The 26,111-nt window shown below is 40.7% G+C and overlaps 1 protein-coding gene across 1 annotated transcript in view; it reads right to left on the bottom strand.

The window, feature by feature from the left end:
- HECTD2 (HECT domain E3 ubiquitin protein ligase 2) overlaps nt 1-25,492 on the bottom strand; it is a 72,556-nt gene extending 47,064 nt beyond the window's left edge. The window contains exons 1-2 of the mRNA XM_061402788.1: nt 25,210-25,492; nt 5,844-5,973 (exon numbers count right to left, since the gene is read on the bottom strand). Coding sequence (XP_061258772.1) covers nt 5,844-5,973; nt 25,210-25,347 — 268 coding nt within the window. The 5' untranslated portion in view covers nt 25,348-25,492. The remainder of the gene's footprint in view (nt 1-5,843; nt 5,974-25,209) is intronic.
- Nucleotides 25,493-26,111: the final 619 nt, after the last annotated feature.

Genomic DNA, 26,111 nt, shown 5'->3' with positions numbered 1-26,111 from the left:
CCTCTTTAAATTCTCTTTTCCTTTGAATTTTCAAGTCAGGGCACAACCTGGTTCTTTGACTTCCTTCAGGGCTTATTTCCTTTTACCAACTCTCCTTTTAAACTCGCTTTTCCTTTTCTGTCTCTTTCATTAGTTATAAAAATTCATGCAGGGCAAGGCACTTACAACTCCCTGTGGTTTAAGTTTCCCTACCCCTGGCCTGGGAAAATAATTCCTATCTTAGGCTGGAGGATCAGACGGTAAAAAACCTGCTTACAGTCCAGGAGACCTGGGTTCAATCCCTGGGTTGGGAAGATCCCCTGGAGACGGGAATGTCTACCCACTCCAGTATTCCTGCCTAGAGAATTCCAAGGACAGAAGAGCCTGGTGGGCTACAGTCCATGGGGTTGCAAAGAGTCAGACATGACTGACTGACTGATACATAAGAGGCTGCTGCAGGGACTACATGTGTCTGTGTATATTCAGTGCCGAGAACTGTGTCCAACATGCAAGAGGCACTCAATAAAATTGCTGGTTGGCTCCTGTTGTTACTGCTTGAGTGCACCCACTTTCCCACCCCAAGCTGTCTCTTGTTTCACTCCATGCAATAAATACTTGCTAAGAACCCTGATGGACAAGGGAACTGCCCTTAGGCTCTGCAGGGGTTACCAAGGTATTTATTCCCTCATGAAACATACAGTCTAGGAGATTAAAGTACACAAATGATACTATGCAAGATTGAGACTAAAATACGTAAGAAAAAAGAAACACCTATATTGTAAGAAGGGAAGAATTACAACGGTTAGGGAGAATCAGCAAGGGTTCAGTTAAAAGGTAGCACTGAAGAACAGACAGGATCTGCCAGCGAGAGAAGAGGGAATAGTGCATTCCAAGGCAGTGGGAACAAACTGCAAAAACTCTGCAGTGAGCAGGTATGAGGCATCCAGGAGAACAGTTGAAATGTAAGTTGTATGGAGGAGAAAGGTGGGAGATCAAGTTGAAAAGCTGTCATATTATGAACATCCTTGCGTGTCAAGGTAAAAAATTTGTATTTAATTTTGGAAACTTTAGGGAGTATTAGAGATGATGTAATTAGAGTTGTGTGATTAATGTCATATGATTAATCAGACAAGAGAAACAAGTCAATCAGGAGTTTCCTCTATCTGTCAGAACAAGAGTTTTGTTGTCAGAAAATGTGGGATTGAATTGCAGTTCTGTCACTTAGCAGCATGACCATGGCCAAGTCACTTACCCTGTCTGAGCTCCAGTTTTTTTACTTATTAAATATGTGTTATAAGCAGAGATTTAAGAAGGCCTCAGGAGTCTCAGCCACCTGGTGGATCACATTACATGACCAAAGGGATTGTGCAGATCTAATTAAGATTACTAACTGTGGTGTTGTTCAGTCACTAAGTCATGTTTGACTCTGCAATCCCAAGAAATACAGCACACCATGCTCCCTGTCCTTCACTATCTCCTGGAGTTTGCTCAAACTTAAGTCCATTGAGTCAGTGATGCCACCCAACCATTTATCCTCTGTTGCCCCTCAGGTGGCCAAAGAATTGGAGCTTCAGGTTCAGCAGTAGTCCTTCAATGAATATTCAGAGTTGATTTCCTTTAGGATGGACTGGTTTGATCTCCCTGCTGTCCAAGAGATGCTCAAGAATCTTTTCCAGCACCACAGTTCAAAAGCATCAATTCTTCAGTGCTCAGCCTTCTTTAGGGTCCAACTCTCACATCCACAGATGACTACTGGAAAAACCATAGCTTTGACAATACAGACCTTTGTTGACAAAGTGATGTCTCTGCTTTTTAATATACTGTCTAGGTTTGTCATAGCATTTCTTACAAAGAGCAAGTGTCTTTTAATTTCATGGCTGCAACCACCAACTGCAGTGATTTTTGGAGCCCAAGAAAATAAAATCTGTCACTGTTTCTACCTTTTCCCCTTCTATTTGCCATGAGGTGATGGGACCAGATGCCATGATCTTAGTGTTTTGAATGTTGAGTTTTAAGCCAGGTTTTTCACTCTCCTCTTTCACTTTCATCAAGAGGCTCTTTAGTTTTTCTTCACTCTCTGCCATTAAAATGGTATCATTTGCATATGTGATGTTGTTGATATTTCTCCTGACAATCTTGATTCCAGCTTGTGATTAATCCAGCCCGGCATTTCACATGATGCACTCTGCATATAAGTTAAATTATCAGGGTGACCATATACAGCCTTGATGTACTCCTTTCCCAATTTAGAACCAGTCCATTGTTTCATGTCTGGTTCTAACTGTTGCTTCTTGTCTTGCATACAGGTTTCTCAGGAAACAGGTAAGGCAGTTTAGTATTCCTATCTCTTTGAGACTTTTCCAGTTTGTTGTGATCCACACAGTCAAAGGTTTAGTGTAGTCAATGAAGCAGGATTAGATGATTTTTTTGAATTCTCTTGCTTTTTTCTATGATCCAACAGATGTTGGCAATTTGATCTCTGGTTCTTCTGTCTTTTCTTAATCCAGGGAGATTCATCCAGGAAGGCAAAACCTTGTAACATGAGACCTTTACAAGCAGAGGGTTTTCTCCCACTGGTTGCAGAAGACAAAGTCAGAGACACTGAAAGCATGAACGGGATTTGACACAAGGGATCCTCCTGCCAGCCCTGAAAAAGAAGGCTGGGAGATAGCCAGTGAGCCCATGAGCAGCCTCTGGGAGCTGCGGGCAGCCCTGGGTGACAGTCAGCGAGGAGATGGGACCTCAGTCTTAGAACTGCAAATAAGTTCTGCCAGCAACCTGAGTATTCTTGCCCAGAATCCAGCCCAGCCTCCACGTTGAGAGGCTGTGAGTAGAAAGCTCAGCCACACTCACCAAGATCTGATTTAAAAGAGCTGTGAGCTAATATGTGGTGGTGTTTTAAAGTCATTGTTATTGTGGTTTAGTCGCTAAGTCATGTCGAACTCTTTTGCGACCCCATGGACTGGACTGTAGGCCACCAGGCTCCTCTGTCCATGGGATTTCCCAGGCAAAAATCCTAGAGTGGGTTGCCACTTTCTTCTCCAGGGCATCTTTCTGACCCAGGGATTGAATCTGTGTCTCCTGCATTGGCAGGCAGACTCTTTACCGTTGAGTCACCAAGGAAGTACCCTTCTGAGTCATTAGGTTTGTGATAATTTGTTAAGCAGCAACAGAAAACTACATCGTAGCAATTCTAGTATATATTTTTTGTGATTGCTATGATGCTCAAAAAAAAAAAATCACATGAAAGTTTTCCCTAAATCATAAATATTACTCAAATAAGTTAGTTACTATCTAGCTAAGGTCTAAAATAGAAATCATCTCTCTCAATTTCTCTCCCCCATCGAATAGGCTCATTTTCTTTATTTCTGTAATTTTACCTATAATGGAATCACAATTATAAGTTTGTTTTGTTGTGGGACTGTGACATATGAGCACTGGTGCCTCCTTAGAGTAAGACTGAGGTGATGAAACGTTTGTGTGTATATATATATAAATAAAAGAAGAAAGCAGTTATCAGGGACAAAGGTTGATAAATGAGATAATAGAAATACTAACTGGTAAGAGTGCAGAATAGGTCTAGCAATTCCTTGGAGTGTCAACAGAAAATATATGCAAGAATAACTTATGCCATGTGCAGCTTATCAGTTCAGTTTAGTCCAGTCGCTCGGTTGCGTCTGACTCTTTGTGACCCCATGGACTGCAGCTTATGGGCACAGGCAATTTACCAGAACAAGGTCCTTAAACATTTTGAGGTTTGTTTTGTTTTGTTCAGGTGTGAACAAATTTGCCAATTTGTTTCGTTACAGGGTAAGGGGCACTTAAAATTGTGCAAGTAATGTATGATTCCTGTGATAAAACAATATAGGGTTATATAAAGAAACAGAACATATTAGTAATATCCACCCAATCCTACTTTTCCGAGGAAACCACAGACAGGTTGGTGGTCATCCTTCCACACCTCTGCATCTGCTCAAAGAAGCCTAAAAGGTTTACCCACATTTAAGAAAACTGGAGTCATATTTTACCTACTAATGTGTAACTTGCATTTTTCATTTGACAATGTTTTGCATTTTTCCTAGAAAATTTATATACATGACGTATTTCTCTTAATAGATGCATGGCATTTATAATATGGATTACCACAATTTAGTCAACCAGTTTATTCAGATAGCTTTCAAATTATCTCTATTGTAAACATTCTTTCCATATGTCTTTCAACATATATTATTTCCTTAGAATAAATTCCTAGAAATGGAATACTGAGTCAGTAAGTATATGAATATTTTAAAATTTGAATATATGTCAAATAATTTGCTCTCCAGAAAAGTTGTATCAATTTTCAAGCCCTCTACTCAATAAAAGTGCCAATTTTCACACTCCACAGACAACACCACAGATACACATGCCTGTTTCTCTGCCACTGGGTAAGGAAATGTTAACTCCTTGTTTTAGTCTGTACTTCTTTATACTAGTGAGACTGAGCCTCCTTTCACATGTGTATTAATTGTTCATATTTCCTTTTTGGATTGGTCTGTTCATACCCTTTGCCTTTTTTTTCCCCCTCCAGGAATGTTTATTTTACTGATCTATTAATGATCTCTATGATACAAGAATTTATTTTTCACTGACTACATCTTAGTTTATGATCTTATAAAATTTCTTCAGAAGTTTTAAATTTTCTTATCCCACAAACATTGATTTTTTTAATTTGTTTTATGGCTGTTGGCATTGTCATTGTGCCAAAAATTTATTATAAAAACATCCTGTGCTTTCTTCTAGTACTTTTGTAGTTTTTAAAAATCTCAAGTTACTATTTTCCAAAAGTTGGAAAGTTTCCATAGTTCTATTTTTTAAAGTAATTTAACATCCTGTATATACAATATGTTTTACTGATCCATTTCCATCTATGTGACTATCTTGGTAGTATCACTAGCACAGCTTTATGTTACGACAAACGAATGGGATCCTTCGTTACTTTTTCTTATACTCTCTTCTTTATTCATACAGATCAAATAGAGCATGCATCATTTTCTTAAGTTTTCTCCCAAAAAACTGTTGAAAAATTCATCACATGTTAGAGAACAAATTGGTGTAGCTGATATCTCTACGATATTTAAGATTTTCCATTAAAATCACCTTTTAGTTTTTTGATCAAATTTTACAGGTTTACTTCGTATAGGTTTTGCTTTCTCTTTGGTTTATTTATAAATATTTCATATATTTTCCATCAAGTCTTCTAATTGATTACTGCTCAAATAAAGGAAATCTATTTAATTTTTACATATTTTTATTGTGTCAGGCTCCCTAACCAAACTTTCTTATTCATGAATTTTGTATGTCATTCTCTTATTCTAGGTAACAATTACCTAAATATAATGATTTTGGTCCTTTCTGTAAATATTTATAGAGCTTTTTTTTTTAATTGTATTGACTAACCAGACATAGCAGAACAATGCTGAATAATTAAAATCTACTTAAAAAATTTTTTTAAATTTTATGTTGGAGCGTAGCCAGTTAACAATACTGTGATAATTTCAGGTGGACATGAAAGGGACTCAGCCACACATACACATGTATCTATTCTCCCCACCAAGTCCCCTCCCATCCAGGCTGCCACATAACACTGAGCGGAGTTCTCTGTGCTGTAAGTAGGTCCATACTGGTTACCTATTTTAAATAGTAGCAGTCTGTATGTGTTCATTCCACACTACCTCTCTCTCCTTCATTCTTCCCCCCGGCAACCATAAGTTAAAATCTACTTTTTTAATATTTCATTAATATACTTTCAGCCAAGATATATAGACTGTGTATACTTTTAATAATTGTAATTACATTTATTTAAAAATTTTTAAATCTTTTACCATTCTTGATGTTAGGGAAAACAAGATGTGTAGGTGAACTTCTGTTTTCAGCGGCTTCTTTCTTTTGGTTAACAGTTGAAATAACACTGCTGAAAGTAGAAATCTGGCCTTTGAATCCTCTGTCCAAACCCTAAAAATAGAAAAGTTAACACTGCAGCATAATTCCTACTAGGTATATTCAATTTTACTGTGAAAATCATAACCATTTATAATAGAGATTTTAGTTTGATAACAAATGCATGATAGATAAAACATGTATATAATATTGACTTACCTTTTCTAGGACCAAATTGTTTTAAGTATAAAATGAAAATAGTCATACCATCTAATGGCTTGTAAGTTGACAGAGTTTGGAAGTGAGGATAACAGTGCCTTTCTCACAGAGTTATTGTGAGGTTTACCTAAGATAATATGTGTAAAGCAATGAGTTTTCTTGTCTTCTGATGCAACTTTAAAAGTTCAGGTAAAAAGATAAACCCTTTAGAGTTCATTTCTCTCTAAATATGTGATTACAGTCTTTTGGACTATGTGCTAGAGGGAGAGGGTGGGATGATTTGGGAGAATGGCATTGAAACATGTATAATATCATATAAGAAACGAATCGCCAATCCAGGTTCGATGCAGGATACAGGATGCTTGGGGCTGGTGCACTGGGATGACCCAGAGGGATGGTACGGGGAGGGAGGTGGGAGAGGGGTTCAGGATGGGGAGCACGTGTACACCCATGGCAGATTCATGTTGATATATAGCAAAACCAATACAATATTGTAAAGTTATTAACCTCCAATTAAAATAAATAAATTTAATTAAAAAAATAAATATGTGATTAGACTTTCAGTATAAGGGGATTTAAAAAAAATTAAAAGCAACTTAAATGCAAATAACAGAGCAATCTGCCTATAGCATAGAATCTATCCATTAAAGTACCTTCCACAAAATAATGCCTATAAAATTCATAATATATAATCAGTGTGCACTTTAATTGAAACATGTATAATATCATATATGAAATGAGTCGCCAGTCCAGGTTCGATGCACAATACTGGATGCTTGGGGCTGGTGCACTGGGACGACCCAGAGGGATGGTACGGGGAGGGAGGAGGGTTCAGGATGGGGAACACATGTATAAAAATAAATAATAAATAAATAAATAAAACCACATTACCAGGTCAATACTCAGTTATAAAGCTAGCTCGGGGCTTATTCTCAGTTCTCAGCTCTTTACAGCTTACACTATATTCCAGTTTCCAGATGCTTAATCAAACATAGTAGTTAAATTCTTCCCTAACATTCACTTTTTTACACTAAATATATGTAATTTCTTTGCTTTCAGAGGAGAGTTTCTTTTTCATTTTCTTCTACATTTACCAGACTGATTTTCACTTACCTTTTCAGAATTAGCTCAGGTGCCATGTAGCAAAAATATACACTCACCAAATATTTACTCTCCCACATCACCCACTCTCTTACAGCTAAATGAAACTATCTGATTAATTCTAACAGGCTACAGGTGGAGGTGATGTTGGCCATCGGTGGCCCAGAAAGTACTAATGCATTTAAGGCTGGTGGTAAAATCACCAGCTCCTTTTTCTCCTCTCACCGTGACAATCACAGAGGCTCCGAGCCGAGATGTGAGAGCGTCCACTGGCTCAGGTCCCCAATCGCTATGTGGAGCAGAGGCACTGATGGCCAACAGCGGCTCATACAATCAACAGTAAATGCACCTTTAGAATTTCCAAACACGGAAATTTGGGGACAACTTGGTAAATGCAGTCTAACCCATTCTGTCATAACTTCTCTGCAAAGCATTTTCTGGTGGCCACCATTTCCACAAAAATCCATCACTCTTATTTATGCTTGGGATTTACTTAACTTATTCCACTGGAATTATAATTGTTTATATACTGGTCCTTCATGTTGGACTTGAAATTTCTTATTCATCACAGAGCTTGACATCCAGTGAACCCTGTGCACAGATCTTACACTTCAGAGTAAATTTATTTTTCTTTTAAAGAGATTAGTATAGAAAATAACCCAGAAAAAAATCACATACACAGAATTTAAAAGTTTCTAGACTTGAGACTTTTTAGAAATTAGCTATCTGACCCCTTTATTTCACAGATGAGGAAAATAGTATTGAGATTCACTTAATGTCATTCAGCTAACAAGGAACAGAAATGTGATGGGCACTAAATGAGAACTTAAAGAATGCTTTCATAAGGAAAGTACATGTATGCAATTCTGTGTATGCAACATCTTTGGCTGCTCAAAGAATATGTTTGTTTTTTTTTGGGTTGTTGTTTGTTAGCTTGTTTGCTTTTGGGCTAGATTTAGGCTCAGTGAAGTGTGAATCAGTATTTCTGTTAGGATTAGCCTACATGATCCAGCCTACAAAAGTTAAACAACTGAAATAAAGTCTTCTTCTAACGGAAGCCTGAAGTTTCAGAATCACAGACAGTATCAACAAGGGTAGTGTACAGAGCCTATGACACACTGGATGTTCCATAAATGATTACTCTTGTGACAATAACACTTAAAACAAGTCACATATTGAGTGCTTGGTAGAAGGAAATGGCAACCCACTCCAGTATTTTTGCCTGGAGAATCCCAGGGACAGAGGAGCCTGGTAGGCTGCCGTCTTTGGGGTCACACAGAGTCGGATGCGACTTAGCAGCAGCAGCAGCAGCAGCATATGCATACTACTAATTATAATAGGTGCTTTAATACAACATTTCTAAGAGTTATATATTTACACCCCACTTTACAAGTGAGGAAACTCAAGTACCACACCAAAGATCACAGAGCTGGAAAGTGGGAATTCAATGAATGACCTTGAATGACCTGAATGACTTTGCTCACTACAAGTAGCCATCACTTATTAAGAGCTGAGCATGAGACAGTGTGCTCCATATATCAGCCTGTTTTCACAACCCTTGCGGCTGATATTCTCTTCTCTACTTTTATAAATATATGCCGAATGAAATTTAACAGCTTTGGGAGCAACTCACCTAACCAGAGGAAATCAATGTAAGTGGAAAAACTAACTGTATTTTAGGGAACCCTCTGATATCCTAGCAATCTGAGAAAGCCTCAATATTTTATTTTCCTCCTCTTTCCTCTACCCTTTCTTAATAATAACAGATTCCAGAGAACATTGCTTGATTCACTAGTGGAATCTTCAAATAATAATTTAAAAACCCACAAGTAACTGACTGAATCAACAAAACCATTTAAAAACTATCAGTTCTAATCTCTAACAGATTTATAATATAGATTCCCAAGGAGGAGAGACAAAATTGGAGAAAAAGATTAATAAAAGAGTGATACACAATACTTTTCTATAAAAGTCTTAGTAAATTACATACTTTGCATAACTTTGGTAAATTAAAACATTATGCTCAAGTTCACAGAACTGATTAGAAAAATAAAATAACCCATACATTTGAAAAAGTACTATCATCCCTTGCTATAAATATTATGATACTTACATAAGAAATATATTAACTTCTGGGGCCAAGTTTGTTTATTTGTATGTTTTGTCCTATCAAAACATCTTAAATAATAATGGGAATGAATGTCAAATTTGATATACATATATTTCATTTATGCATGAGAGTTGATAAAGTAACCAATCTATAAAATGAGGTCAATGAATGGCCCCTTGGAACTTTGTAATGTTGTTGTTTAGTCACTAAGTCATGTCCAACTCTTTGCAAACCCATGGACTGTAGCCCACCAGGTTCCTCTGTCCACGGGATTTTTCAGGCAGGAATACTGAGTGTGTTGCCATTTCCTTCTCCAGAGGATCTTCCCGACCCAGGGATCGAACTTACATCTCCTGAATTGGCAGGTGGGTTCTTTACCACTGACCTACAAGGGAAGCCCAGAACTTTGTGAACTTAGCTGTAAATATTTACAATGAATTAATATACCAAAGGTTTTTTCACTGATAACTGTCACTGATGTTATCTAAGATTGAGCAACTTAGAGGATTTAAAGAGCAGTGTAGTTGCAGTACAGAATCAGAAAGGGAGAATGGTTCAGTGAGGTGAGATTAGAAAGATAGGCAGGGACAATACTATGAAGCCTTCAGGACAGGGAGTATAGATTCTGTCCTGGAAGCGAATAGGGAACAGTCATGGAGGACCTGTAAAAAAGGCGTGACATAATTATATCTGTATCTTAGGAAAATCACTGTCAGCAGGTGTAGGGAATAGACTGAAGGGGAGCAATACCAGAAAGATACATCAAGTCTACTTACTGGGAGAAATAAGTCTAAACTGAGAAAGGAGTTAAAGGAAATGAAGAAGAATGACAGCCTGGGCCAACGTATGGCAAAATAGCAAGAGTTATTTCAGGTCATAATGAGAATCAGAGAACCCTTCAATAAATTATAAAATAAATGAAATGAACAATGTAAACTGCTTTATTTCAAATTTCAGGAAAAATATTTTGACACCTCACCATAAAGAAGAGGGCATACGATTAAAGACTATTGACTATGCCAAAGCCTTTGACTGTGTGGATCACAACAACTGTGGAAAATTCTTAAAGAGATGGGAATACCAGACCTCCTGACCTGCCTCCTGAGAAATCTGTATGCAGGTCAAGAAGCAACAGTTAGAACTGGACATGGAACAACAGACTGGCTCCAAATCGGGAACGGAGTATGTCAAGGCTGTATATTGTCACCCTGCTTGTTTAACTTATATGTAGAGTACATCATGAGAAACGCTGGGCTGGATGAAGCATAAGCTGGAATCAAGATTGCTGGGAGAAATATCAATAACCTCAGATATGCAGATGACACCACACCTGTGGCAGAAAGCAAAGAACTGAAGAGCCTCTTGATGATAGTTAAAGAGGAGAGTGAAAAAGTTGGCTTAAAACTCAACATTCAGAAAACTAAGATCATGGCATGTGGTCTCATCACTTCATGGCAAGTAGATGTGGAAACAATGGAAACAGTGGCAGACTTTATTTTGGGGGCTCCAAAATCACTGTAGATGGTGACTGCAGCCCTGAAATTAAAAGATGCTTACTCCTTGGAAGAAAAGTTATGACCAACCTACACAGCATATTAAAAAGCAGAGACATTACTTCACCAACAAAGGTCCATCTAGTAAAAGCTACGGTTTTTCCACTAGTCATGTATGGATGTAAGAGTTGGACTATAAAGAAAGCTGAGCACCAAAGAATTGATGCTTTTGAACTGTGGTGTTGGAGAAGACTCTTGGGAGTCCCTTGGACTGCAAGGAGATCCAGCCAGTTCATCCTAAAGGAAATCAGTCCTGAATATTCATTGGAAGGACTGATGCTGAAGCTGAAACTCCAATACTTAGGCCACCTGATGGGAAGAACTGACTCACTGGCAAAGACCCTGATGCTGGGAAAGATTGAAAGCGGGAGGAGAAGGGGATGACAAAGGATGAGATGGTTGGATGGTATCACCGACTCAATGGACATGAGTTTGAGTAAACTCTGGGAGTTGTTGATGGACAGGGAGGCCTGGCGTGCTGCAGTCCATGGGGTTGCAAAGAGTCGAACACGACTGAGAGACTGAACTGAACTGAAGAAAATTCTACACTGGGTTATATAAATGTATTTGTGGAATGACTAGAAAAGGAACCAATGGTCACTAGGCAAAAGTATGCATCTCATGCCAAAATAATGTAATTTTTCTAGCTGACAGGGTTATCATTATGCTACGGTCATGTAGCAACTGCTATGCAAAACTAGTATAAGGGCAAAACCATGGAAACACTGGCAAATATGACATGAGCTTACAAAGAACATGAAGAATGAATGACCAAAAAAGATAAGAGATCTAAGAGAAGATCATGTGTTAAAAATGAAGGAAGGATCATCAAGGAAAAAGCGGTCAGCAATGCTGAATAATGAACAGTGGCTAGGTCTAAAGTGTGCCCACTAGCATATGCAGCTGTGAAATCTTGGGGACAAAGGAGACAACAGATTCCGGGGAGAAACTGCCACTGCTGGTGGCAGAAACTGTATGAAATAGATTGGCAAACGAAAGGGAAGTCAGGAGGGGAAAGCACTGAGTAGGATTTGCTCTGTCCAGAAGCTTTATGGAAGGGTACAGAGTGGCTGGAAGGGTACAAAGATGTGAGGGGAGATACACTGAGCATGTTATCATGGCCGTCAAATCCAGGGGTCGCGACTATCTACCCAGAGCATTACTGCTATTCTTTGTGCAGCAAAGGCCACGGATTGGAGCAGGGACAGGCACTCAACCAAAAGGCAGCCATCTGTCGATCAGGTGGCCACACATTAGGTGGCCTGGCATACAGGACACTGATGCTTCCTAATATGTCAATCAGAGAAGGTCTTTCCAGATTTCAGATGGAGGAATATGGAAAAGAGCAAGCAGCCAAGAATGAGAGAATAGCAGGCGCACAGAGAGCAGCTGGTCTGTGTTCCTGCCTGCTTTCTGGTTCTATCTATGTATGTTATTTCCATAAATCCCCCTTTTCCAAAAGGAGGCATATATGGCCTGATTTTCTGTTCCTTGTGATCAAAAAAGCTTAACATGAGAAAAAAAATCCTTGGTCTAATAAGTCTCTTGCTTATAAGATGACTGTGCCCTTGATACTTCACACTTGAGATGACAGGAAATAAATCACGGACAATTTCACAGGTTGACAGTGTACTACAGATAAATAAGAACAAACTCTCAAAACAGCAGTTGCCCCACACTGGCTTGCACAAGAGAAACCTTCCCATAGCCTAATACTTCCATGAGAAAGCAGGGTCACATGTTGCATGATGGTAAACTACTAAAAACTAGAGAATCAAGATGCTAGTGAGTGTTAATAGGACATGAGTAAATTAAAGGTTAGGGAACATTACAAGTCTTCTAAGAATTGGATCTTCCACCGTTATTACATCTGGTTCCCCGAGAAGTTCTGTCTATGAGCAACTGTTGTCTATGAGTCCTAAGTAAGTACCACACTAGAGATGACATCCTGGAATGTGGCCAGCCTGCAAACAGTGGGCTGCATGTGTTGAAGAATAGATAGTAGCAGGATACCCAACCAGCTGTTACAGAGGAAGAAGTACAAATAGGGAACACAGGAGGAAAGAGACGCTGAGAACTCATTGAGGAGAAAAACTCAAAGTACACCTAGCATAATAAATAAGACTTGACTCTCTCTCTAGGTAGAGGCTGACCATAAGTTTAACAAACAGCTGAAAAATTTTATGTGGTAATTGCAAAACTAATCAAAGATCATACTTCTTTCAAGTAGCTAACATAGACCTCAATGGTCTTTTTGACTATATAATCACACAGATTATATGTAAGATTATAATAGTTTCAAGAAATTAAATATAATTTCAAAAAATTAAATAGAATTAAATTAAATGGAATACCTGTTTTTCCCTGTTAATCTATAATTAAATACTGTTGACCTTATTTTTAAATTTTAATACATGAGCTCCTACTTTCAACATTTACTGAGGAACAGACTACATCTGCTCGGAGAAGGCAATGGCACCCCACTCCGGTACTCTTGCCTGGAGAATCCCATGGACGGAGGAGCCTGGTAGGCTACAGTCCATGGGGTGCTAGGAGTCGGACACGACTGAGCGACTTCACTTTCACTTTTCACTTTCATGCATTGGAGAAGGCAATGGCAACCCACTCCAGTGTTCTTGCCTGGAGAATCCCAGGGACAGAGGAGCCTGTTGGGCTGCCGTCTCTGGGGTTACACAGAGTCGGACATGACTGACGCGACTTAGCAGCAGCAGACTACATCTGAGTTAAATTTCTGATTTATCATATTTTTCTATTAGATGTCAATAAGAAGGATACTCATGGTTTTCCATCACAGCTTTTATATTTTTATATTGAATACCAAGTTCTTTTTATATTCAAAATTCTGATAAAATTTACTTTGGTCATCTACTATTCTACCAAAAGCGGCCTTAGAAAATAAAACATTTTCATTCACATTGTAAACCAATCTTTTTTTTGGTCACATTGCACAGCATGTGGGATCATAGTTTCCTGATGGTGGATTGAACCTGTGCTCCTGTGGTGGAAGTGGCTGAGTCCTGACCACTGGGTATTTCCTAAACCAATCTTTGATAAAAGAACAACTGCTGGCTCTGTTCCATCGTGAGGAGAAGGCAATGGCACCCCACTCCAGTGTTCTTTCCGGAGAATCCCAGGGACGGCGGAGCCCGGTGGGCTGCCGTCTATGGGGTCGCACAGAGCCGGACACGACTGAAGTGACTTAGCAGCAGCAGCAGCTGTTCCATTGTGAAACACTTTTTAAAACCAAAATATCTCACTATATTTCTCACTATATATATCTCTCACTATATATATTTGAGGTGAAATATTTTAAACTGTATACACAATTCATTATTTTGTAGTGTTTACAAAATTCATTATTCCTAACATTCATTGACCATTTATGCTAAAGCCTTTGACTGTGTGGATCACAACAGTGGAAAATTCTTAGAGATGGGAATACCAGACCACCGTACCTGTCTCCTGAGAAACATATGCAGGTCAAGAAGCAACAGTTAAAACCAGACATGGAACAACTGACTGGCTCAAAACTGGGAAAGCAGTACGCCAAGGCTGCATATTGTCTCCCCGCTTATTTAACTTCTATGCAGAGTATATCATGCGAAATGTGGGGTTGGATGAATCACAGACTGGAATCAAGACTGCCAGGAGAAATATCAGCAACATCACATATGCAGATGATACCACTCTAATGGCAGAAAATGAAGAGGAACTAAAGAGCCTCTTGATGAGGGTGAAATAGGACAGTGAAAAACCTGGCTTGAAACTCAACATTAAAAAACTAAGATCATGGCAGCCAGTGCCATCACTTCACAGCAAATAGATGGGGGAAAAGCAGAAGTAGCAGCAGATTTTATTTTCTTGGGTTCCAAAATCACTGCAGACAGTCATTGCAGCTATGAAATTAAAAGATGCTTGCTCCTTGGAAGAAAAGCTATGACAAACCTAGACAGCATATTCAAAGAGACATCCCTTTACCGACAAAGGTCCATATAGTCAAAGCTAAGGTTTTTCCAGTAGTCATATAAGGATGTGAGAGCTGGACCATAAAGAAGGCTGAGCGCTAAAGAATTGATCCTTTTGAATTGTGGTGCTGGAGGAAACTCTTGAGAGTCACTTGGACAGAAAGGAGATCAAACCAGTCAATCCTAAAGGAAATCAACCCTGAATATTCATTGGAAGGGCCGATGCTGAAGCTTAAGCTCCAATTCTTCGGCCACCTGAGGTAAAGAGCTGACTCACTGGAAAAGACCCCGAAGCTGGGAAAGATTGAGGGCAGGAGGAGAAGAGGGGGACAGAAGATGAGATGGTTAGAAAGTATCACCAACTCAATGGACATGAACTTGAGCAAACTCTTGGAGATGGTAGAGGACAGAGGAGCCTAGTATGCTGCAGTCTATGTGGTCACAAAGAGTTGGACATGACTTAGCGACTGAAAAGCAAACATATTTTAAACTACCAACTTCGTGAACAGCTGGAAATGTTAGCATTTTATACCATATCAAGTGAAAATTAATGCTGTTATTCTAGCTATTATATAGGTCAGATTGGCAGAAGTTTTATTTACTATAGAGACCACACACACAAATGCACAGGTAGATGGATTCTACACAGAGCCGTCTGGTTTGGCTGGTGATACAAAGTTGTCATACAGGATCCAGTCACCAGCATATGTTAAATTATGTTCAGTAGCTTTTATTTAAGAAGCTGCTGCTACTCCTGCTAAGTCGCTTCAGTTGTGTCCGACTCTGTGAGACCCCATAGACGGCAGCCCACCAGGCTCCCCCATCCCTGGGATTCTCCAGGCAAGAACACTGGAGTGGGGTGCATTTCCTTCCCCAATGCATGAAAGTAAAAAGTGAAAGTGAAGTCACTTAGTCGTGTCCGACTCTTTGAGACCCCATGGACTGCAGCCTACCAGGCTCCTCCATCCATGGGATTTTCCAGGCAAGAGTACTGGAGTGGGGTGCCATTGCCTTCTCCATATTTGAGAAGAGATGTACGTATTTCAGAAAGTGCTTCATGCAATAAATAAACAGGTATTCTAAAATGTCCAAGAACACTTGGCTAGCTGGGAAATTCACTTATGTGGAATACCTGTCATCGGTAATACAGAACAAAAAGCACTAATGGTAATAATACAAAGGAAATTCTAGATAGATTAGCATGGTGGTTTTCAAACTTTCTGGTTTCAGGACCTCTTTACATTCTTAAAAATTATTATATGTATGTACTCATTCCTGTTTAAATACCACTAAATCCACTTACGGACAACAACTATTTTCCCAACAAACAAAAATCAGTGAGAAGAGTGACATGGTTTACATTTTGCAAAACGATTTTTATATTTGTTTCTACATTCAATTTGTTGCAATATCATCTGTCACATAGAAAACTACACAGTACACTAGAGAGAAGGAGTGAGAACAAGACAACACAAATAACATTCTACTATCATTGCAAAGGCAGTGCTGACCTCATGGACATCTTAAAGGATACTGAGGATCACATGCTGAGGACTGCTACAGTAGGAATAAACAGTAATCAGCACTAAGAATGAGTCTAAGAAATCTTGGGAGAACAAGAAGACAACGTTTAAATCTGTTCTAATACAAGCATTTGCCACATGTGGCTGTTGAGAACTTGAAATGTTCTAGTAAGTGTAAAATACACAGTTTTCAAAGACTTAGTGTGAAAAAGAGGTTAAATATCTCATTAAGTGCTCATACTGATTAAATATTGAAATGGTTAAGTTTCTGGATATACTGGATTAAAAAATATGCAATTAAACTTTATTTTTACCTCTTTTTATTATCTTTAATTAGCTATTAGAAAAGTTAAAATTACAGATGTGGTTCACATTTTATTTCTACTGGACAGAGCTGATATAAATGAAAATATACTTTCCTAAACTAGATCCAATCTAACATACAATCTTAGGAAACAGGTCAGAATTATTATTTTAATTCATCATTTCTCTGCATCGTTCTGGAGAAAAAGACCTGATGTAGCAAATGTAAACATGGTATAGTATGTAGATGAAGAATCAAAGATATCTGAAGGAATAAAATCTGAGTTTCTTGCTTTGGTCATCTCAGGTATGTATACAGAGACAATGGCAATTTCTACACTTTCGGCCACACCTCAATGAAATTTATTTTTCAAACCCAAAGGTAAATAGTTTGGCAACATATTGCGTGCGCCAAGTCAGCTCAGTAGTGTCCGACTGTTTGAGACCCTATGGCCTGTAGCCTGCCCGGCTCCTCTTTCCATGGGATTCTCTAGCCAGGAATACTCGAGTGGGTTGCCATGCCCTCCTCCAGGGGATCTTTCTGACCCAGGGATTGAACCCTCGTCTCTTATGTCTCCTGCACTGGCGAGACCTGGGAAGCCTGGCAATACATTCAGTGCTCCTAATATAAAGCGGGGATCCTTCAGTCTTACGAGGACACGGAATACTGGGAAGCCTGGCGATACATTCAGTGCTCCTAATATAAAGCAGGGGTCCTTCAGTCTTACGAGTACACGGAATACCTATGACACACAGAAAAAACCTACAAAAGACTGAATGGCTTCCTGAGATACTGAGCAAAGGTTTCTGCATCAGAAGACCGGTGAACAAAGTACATTTATATGTTTTAACTTAAAACAGAGTCACCAGGGAAGCCCTTAAACATTGACTATACTTTGCTTTACTAACTTTTAAAATAAACTGACCTAAAGTGCCTGTTAGGGCCACACTAGATGAGAGGCCTCAATTGTATTTAGGGTCTAACAAAGGAGACTATTTTAGGCCCTGTTCCCAGGTAAAAAGATTTTGCTTTTCTTTTTTGTATGTTTTTTCACAGTTCCCTGTTAGGATGCTGTGTTATAAAATCAGTGCTCTACCTCCTTCTATTAAGCTGTGAAAAGTTGGCTCATTTCAAGATGTGAACCTTCTTCCCCTCAAATAAAAGGCACCAACCCAAGTTGAATTGTTTTAAGTGATATAAACCACAACTTTCAAGGGAGACTAGGAAGGACAGGGATTCTGAAACAAAAGTTTAACACCAAAAAAATCACAATGCAATTGATCTTACAGATAACTGAAAATTAACCCTACTTGATACAAATAACTGTTAGTCCTGAAGCTCAGAAATTTCAGTGTTTGCTTATCAGGAAGGCAATGTGTCTTGGGAGATTTTATTATTATACAACATAGGGGAGAAAAGCAATTATACCAACAGATTACCCTTATACAGCAAAATGCTACTTTTAACTGCGTGATTTGATGAACTCACAATTCTCAACTTATTGTTCTTTAAAAAAAAAGGATCAAAACCAAGTTAATTTGAAACAAAAGTTTTCTTTAATGACTAGATTCAAACTTCAGACTGATTTTTCAATTAAACTGAATTAGTAAAATTTCAATAATTTCTATTTTTAAAAGGCACATTCATATATTATAATTATTCCCCTCAAAATGTTTCTTGACTGCTTACAAAACTATTAGCAAGTTATAAATATCAACTTAGCAACAACTAGTTATTCATATAAGGCTTAGCAGTCTAACATTTTTAAAGTGCAAGAAAGTATCCTCATAATAAATGTAGAAAAACACAAAATTTCCAGAGGTTTCTCAGCTCCACCCACTTCCTTATTCATATTCTGTTGATCTTTCTCTCTCTCTTCCTCAATTCAAGTAAACATAAGCAAATTAATTTCCAAACAATATGCCAAAATAAGCTGCTACTCTGGGACACCAGCAGTACCCCTTTCTGAAGCCATTACTTTTCCCTCTCAAAAAAATTCTTCTGAACCCAGGAATACCCCAGCCCTGAAGACTTCAGAGAGCACAGGATACCTTTTAATTCAGAGAGCATGTATGTGAGCATGTGTGTGGAGAGCAGGAAGAGGAGGGAGGTGCATTGGTAATATCTACAGAGTAATACAGGTAATATCTACAGAAAAGGTTGTAAAGGGAAGTACCATAGCCACAGGATAGATTAGAAAGAGAGCTACAAATAGCAAGGCAGTATCATACTGGACCAGCTTCCCTTGTGGCTCAGTGGTAAAGAATCTGCCTGCCAATGCGAAAGACTCAGGTTCGATCCCTGGGTCAGGAAGATCCCCTGGAAAAGGAAATGGCAACCCCCCCCCCCCCCACCTCAGTATTCTCACCTGGGAAATCCCATGGACAGAGGAGCCTGGAGGGCTATAGTCCAAAGGGTTGCAGAAGGGCTGGACACAGCCTAACTAAATAACATCATACTGGACACTTTGGGAAGTTCTCGTTCATAACTTACAAGGACCATTTTTCTTCAGTTGTTAAATACAGTCAAATTATTTGTGTCCTAACACCCTGAACTAATTATGAAAGGGAGGATAAGTAGGCAACTACAATATGGCTTCAAAGTTAAAAAAAAAAAAAGAGTGGACAAATGACTTTAAAAGTCACTCAAAATTAAACACATTCTGGCTAAGTGTTTATATAGCTACAGCCCTTCCTCTTTGTGTCTTAAGACTCTCTGATCACTTCTTTAATGAGACTGCTTTATTTTACATAGAATTTAATGATACATTAATACCATAATGAAAACTGGTATTATCAGATACATGTTTCTCTCCTAAATAGTTCCATCTCTAGTAATAAAGTTTTGAACAAATATGTCACTGGACCACATCCTCTTTTCTAATCTAAGAAATACTGCTATAGGTGGGGGGTCTCTGAACCACACGGACCCTGACCACAGACAGAGAGTACATGGAAAAAGAGCATGGGTTTTTTTTTTTTTTTTTTTTTTGAGTCAGAAAAGTCTCAGCTGAAACTGAGTTCTGCCCCCTTACCAGCCATTTTACCCTCTGGCAAGGTATATTATATGTAACCTGATTCTAAGATTCCTGTCTGTGTGAACTAGGAACAGAATCTTCCTCATGATTAGAATGATCAAGTGGTTAGTGATGAATTTTGGTTGAACTAAGTGACTAGATGAGAGACATGAGAAGGTACTAAATAAAGAGTAGCAATCGTTTGTATTATTTATATGTATTTCATCTATGGATACATGATATACCTGTGGTTTATTAAATTGCTTAAGACATCTTCACTACAACAACCTCTACTCTTCCCTATCTCAACTCTTGTTGAGAAAGGTACAAGATTTCCCAAAAATAAGACTCTTCCAAACACCCAGATGGGCAAGTTTTGTCAAAGTTCACACATACATATGTTTATTTGGAATGCTGTTGGCTGGACTGCCTTTTTATGTAAATGTTTTCCTCTGAGAGAATTCACCTGCAAACTCTAGAATTCTTTTCCTTTATCAATCTTCCTTCTCTTTCATTCCACTAGATTCCACTTTGTAGGGATTCTTCCATCCCTTACACCTTATCACATGGCCATGACCCTAGTGGGTGCTCCATCTCTTGTATGAACTGCAAAGCTCCTTCCTTGCCCTCTTTCTCCTCCCTCCTCCAGTCTAACTACCTCTAATCACTTCCATTAATTTCATTCTGTTGTTCTTTTATTTAAGAAACTCCAATGGTTTCCCATGAAGCACAGAAAAAAAAAAAGTCCCAACTTCCCTGCCTGCTGATCTGGTCCAGCCCCCATGCAATCTCATTTACCTCCCACAAGTTGCCAGCATGCTTCCATTGGCTTGACTTTATTACTCCCTAATTCTTCCCTTTAAGCCTTGTTCACGTTCTTTTCCCACTTGCTTTTGCCCATCCAAATCCTATCACCCTTCAATGGCCAGCCAGCTTAAATAATTACCACTGCTTAAAGGCCTTTCTTCACAGTTCTGCACGCGCTGATTTCCTTTTTCTGATCTCCTAGAGCGCAAATTGTTTCTACGGCACATGGTGGCTTTTACACATTGCTTTGCTTTGTTGGGTTTTCCTGTGTTAGCTCTGCCTACCCTGAGGCAGGAATCTATTTTTCTTTTTTAAACTTTGTGTTTTCTGTAGCATCTGGCCCAAAGCTAAACATAATAGAGGTTCAATAACTGGTAGTTACATTGTGGCCCAGCGGATCCATCAAGCCAGGTGACACACCCCTGATAGACCCTGTACAAACTTCTCATTTTTATTACTGGACTTCCTACCAAATCCTCTCCACATACCTCAAGACTTGCTCTTGCCTTCCCCCTACTTGACAAATCTCCTGACCTTCACTGCGGGCAAACTTTCCCTTTCCATCCTAAACTGATTTCCTCCATTTCCCTTCACTGCCCTGACCTAAGTAAAGTCCAGCTCTTTCTTTCGGAGAAGGCAATGGCACCCAACTCCAGTACTCTTGCCTGGAAAATCCCGTGGATGGAGGAGCCTGGTAGTTTGCAGTCCATGGGGTCACGAAGAGTCAGACAGACTGAGCGACTTCACTTTCACTTTTCACTTTCATGCATTGGAGAAACCAATGGCAACCCACTCCAGTGTTCTCGCTTGGAGAATGCCAGGGACGGGGGAGCCTGGTGGGCTGCCGTCTATGGGGTCGCACAGAGTCGGACACGACTGAAGTGACTTAGCAGCAGCAGCTCTTTCTTGAACCCACTTCTTTTTCATAAACCTATGCCATGGAGAGTCTCCCCTTCTCACCTGATTTTTTTTTAAATTTTATTTTATTTTTAAACTTTACATAATTGTATTAGTTTTGCCAAATATCAAAATGAATCCACCACAGGTATACATGTGTTCCCCATCCTGAACCCTCCTCCCACCTCCCTCCCCATACCATCCCTCTGGGTCGTCCCAGAGCACTAGCCCCAAGCATCCAGTATTGTGCATAGAACCGGACTGGCATCTCGTTTCATACATGATATTTTACATGATGATGAAGTAGACAGACTCCTCTTCACTCATCACTATTATTTGCTCCTCTTTTGACCCTTTTCTCCTTCCCTATTTACCAATTTTTTCTAACTTCCATATTACATTAGCAACTAATTTATAATATTCTTCTCCAGTCCAATCTGTCAACTTCAGTAAATACTCTCATCATCAGTCCTTCATATTTATTTTCTACCCCCCCTAGCTCTCTGGGCCTGCATCACTTCTCCACAGCAGCAGAGCCAAACTCCAAACACTGACAGGCTTCTGAGGACTCTATCTTGGGCCCTTGAGCCACTCTAACGAGGAACCACTTTAACTGCCATTTCTCTCAATTCCCCAAACTACACCTGATTTCTGGTGTGCCTCATTCACTTAACCCATACCTTTTACTATTCCATTTCAAATGCTGCTCCATAAACTAAGCAGACTTGGGGCAGTGTAGTTAAAATACAGACTCCAAGGAACTTTTAATTCAGTACACAGAACATCAATTTTCAATCTTTGCTACACCTGGGAATTAAAAAAAAAAAAAAGTAGTTGCCTGAGCCCCACTCCCAGAACTGATCTAATTGGCCTGCATCTGGGCCTGAGCAACGATGGCTTCAAAAGTTCCCATTCCCCCGTGCAGCAGAAGTTGAGAACCGGTGAGCAAAGGTGAGATCTAGGAACCTGGACTTCACCAAGCTACCAAGGGATCCATGGTCAGTCGGGTTTGTGTGTTAGGCACTTCCTGGCTGGAATGGACTTCCTGCATGCTTAGGAAGTTGTAGGATCAATCACGTTAGGGTTGTTTTTCCAGCACCGTCAATGCCACTTTTGCACCTTTTAAAAAAAAAATTTCTGGGATACAGTCCCAACTCTTCAAGTGTAATCAGGGTCATCATAACCTGGCCTTCTGCTTATTTTAGGGAGCTGTCACTCTAAATTATTTCCAAACTCTCATAAAAATGTAATATGGTGATTTTTGGAAAATGTCAGTACTGTAAGGTTACAGTAATTGAGTCATAAACTCAATCAACAGAGACAGAGCTGTTAACCTGGGGCAAAAAGTAGGCATCACTAAAATAGCTCAAAAAGATAAGTTATTGATAGTACTCAGCTTCCTAAGCAAACCTCCAGAAGCTCTATTTGATCCACATGGAGGCTAAAAAAGAACCAAGCAGGCCACAAGCTGTCTTTCCCTGTCCCCCACACCAAGGCTTTCCCATCTATACTGGTGAGCTTGGACGTCATCCAGGCTGCCTGGCTTTCTCGTCCTCAGGAGGATCAAGCGCACATTTTCTTGACTAAGGCTTTTCACCGCTATCACTCAGAATTCCAGCTCTAGAAATCTCTCTTTAACAAATACACACCAAGTATCTTCATTACTGGCTAAGTTTCTCCATCCTCCCCCTTGCTCTCCTAACACTTGCTGCAAAACCTGAGAACTCCTTTTCTCTCCTGACGTGACTCAAAACCTCAGTGCTAATGATGAACTCTATCATTTCAAAGAGTCTGAAATTCTGAATGTCATTAAAAAACAAAAACCTGTCATTAAAACAAACAAAAAAACAATGTTACCAACTCTGCTTGTAAGGTACCAGAAATTGCCTTCAAAAATCTCAAGTCTTCATTCTTATCCGCTTCTAATTTAACCTATGTTTTTTTCAAGGTTTTATTCAAGATCTTAAAAAACTTTTTGAACTGTTCTTCTGTTTGTCCAGCAGTACAAGCCCATACTCCTTTATTTACACTTATGAAATCCTCTAAGCTCTTAAGACTGAAAGAGTTCATTTGGTAATTAAACACATACCTGAACTGAACTTTTTGACAATCCAACCTGAGCTGAACTGATAGGAAGCTACCAATAGACCTTATCTCATTTAGTGTGAACAACCCACACTTTTCACTGCAGAGTTATTAGTATGCTTAATTATGAAGAACTGGCCAGGACCCCACTGTGGATAGTATACATGATACATATAAATTAACTTTCTAAAATCCAAAGAACTCTCAATTTCAAAGCCCCAAGGTTTCAGATAATAGTCTGTAGACCTATGTCCACACTGTATCAATTTCTCCAAGTTTTTATTCCAAGCCTTCGATTTTTCAATTACACAGAAATAAATAAGTTTTGGGGAGCGTCCTTACTTGAGGACTTAAACCCATTAACACAACTATTAGTATAAGCGTGCATGCATTCATTGTTTTAAACTGACTTAGAAATAAACTGCTGAAATACTATTTGCCAGTTAAAAACATCCCAGATAAGCTCCAAAAGCCCAGGAAATCAACAGCAAGAACTGGGTCTATAAGCAGCTGAATGACAAATTCCTTCAAAGCATTTCCCAAAGTAATTTCTACCTGCAACTCCAATTTACCAATCAACGGTAGTAATTTTTTTTAAGTGTCTTTTTATCACTGTCTACACTTTGCTGTGATTTAAGGTATGATGCTCGTTCTAACAATTTTCAGTTATCACAATCCTTAGACATTTTCCAAAAACCTACTGAATCAAACGTTATTTCTATAACATTTTAAATTAGAGTTAGCTATTTTAGTAAGTTCTTAGTCACTTAAGAGGGAGGTTTTAGGAAATGAATTGCATCCAGGAATAAGGGAAATGTATCATGTTCTCTAAACTTTTACTATTTTGTCACACAGGCTGCATAAGTCATGCTCTTTAATGTACTGAAGTTTCAAGAAGTACATAAATATGGGATCACATAAAAAAATCTTAAAAATTAGAGGTTAATTTTGTGCGTGTGCGCGCTCCAAAGTAAACAGTCATAACCACCAGTAAAAGTAGGGAAGAGGGGCTGTCCCATTACATCATCTGGCAATCTGTAGTTTGAAGCCTGAAAGCGCTCTCCAAATAATCCTTAAGAAAATCCAGCTGGGAAATCATCCCCGAGAAGCTTAGATCCCTTGAGTTTAAATATAAGGTTAAAAAAGCTTCCCCACCTTACGTCACATGTCTGTACCATATGAAAAAGAAAACCCATCACCGAGGCATCTACCTCCCACTATCCTGACAGCAACCGAAAGGTCACAATTAAGTGGAAACTCGCCTCAGAGCCTGTTCAATCTGAAGGGCGAGCGGAAAGAAAAAGCGAAGAAAAGGGGAGAAATCTTCGCTCTCCCACGGCAGGCAGACGGCTCAGCGGAAAACCCACTCCCGCTTGCTTGACACCTTATCCTCATCCAAGAGACGATGGACTCCAAAATGCTGGTCATTTCCTTAGAGAAAGAGGGAAGCCCCCAAACCCGAAAATGACCGAAAACAGCCAGCTGACTCGGCCACCCCGGCATTCCCCGAGGGTGGAAGGTGCAGCTCGAGAAATGATCACGGCTGTCCTCGAGACACAACTCCTCGATTTCAGCCCGAGGAAGGGCAGCCTGAGCGCTTCTCCCCGGGCGGGTCCTGGGCTCCCTGGAGGTGAAGCGGGTCCCCGGGCGCCCCTCGCCCCCCTCGCGACCGGCCGTCGGGGCGCCCCGCGGCCCCCGCCCGGCACCTACCGCAGGGGCACTGGCTCCCGCCGACACGATGGGCGGCAGCTTCTCACGCTCCGGTTCCTTCCCTTTCTTCTCCTCCGGCGCACTCGCCGCCACCGCCGGCGGCGCGGCGGGCGAGGGCACCCGATCCGCTTCACTCATGTCGGGCCGGGCGGCTGGAGCGCGAGGCGGCGGCAGCGGCGGCGGCGGCCAGGCTGCTGCTGGGGTTGGCGCTGCTGCCGCCGCGGCCGCGAGAGGGCTCTGGGCCACCGCGTCCAGCCTCCGCCGCCGCTCCGCCCCCGCCCGCGCCCGCGCCCGCGCCCGCGCCCGCGCCGCGGCCCCGCGCTCGCGCCGCGCGCGCGCCCGGATGCCCCGCCCCGCCCCCGCCTCCGCCCCCGCTCGCTGGGCCCGCCAGCCCGCGGCTCCCGCCAGCTCCTCGCCTCTGTCGCCCCCTCCCCGCCCCCGCCTCGGCTCTCAGGTAGCGGGGCCCGGACGCTGGCCACTGCCACCCTCGCCAACCCCGGGGGCCTGGAGAGGAGGCGCCGCAGCCGGGCCGCCATGTTGTTTGCCGATCGTCGCCCGAACCGGCGAGGAGGGGGTCGGGACTAGAGAGTCGGTACTCTGGGGGACAAGGCGAAGCCAGCAAAGGTCGCGCGGGGATAGAGCGTTCCGGAATGGCTTCTGTGGGGCGGGGCGAGCGCGGCAGCCTCCTCTGCACGGACGGCCCTGACTTGGGGCGCCTAGACCCGCGGGGGGATTTTTCCTCTCCAGCGCCTGCAAAACCGTCGCCTTCGGGCCGCTGCTTGTCCCTGCCACCCCTGCCCGCCCACCCGCTTGCCCCAAGAGCGAGGTCTCGTGCCTGGGCGTCCTCAGGAGACAACCTTCCTTTTATAGTCGACCGACCCTTTGTAGATGCCCCAAGAGCC

Source organism: Bos javanicus, chromosome 26 (genome assembly GCF_032452875.1).
Source record: "Bos javanicus breed banteng chromosome 26, ARS-OSU_banteng_1.0, whole genome shotgun sequence".
NCBI classification, from domain to species: Eukaryota; Metazoa; Chordata; class Mammalia; order Artiodactyla; family Bovidae; genus Bos; species Bos javanicus.
This window is presented reverse-complemented; position numbering and strand designations above follow the sequence as displayed.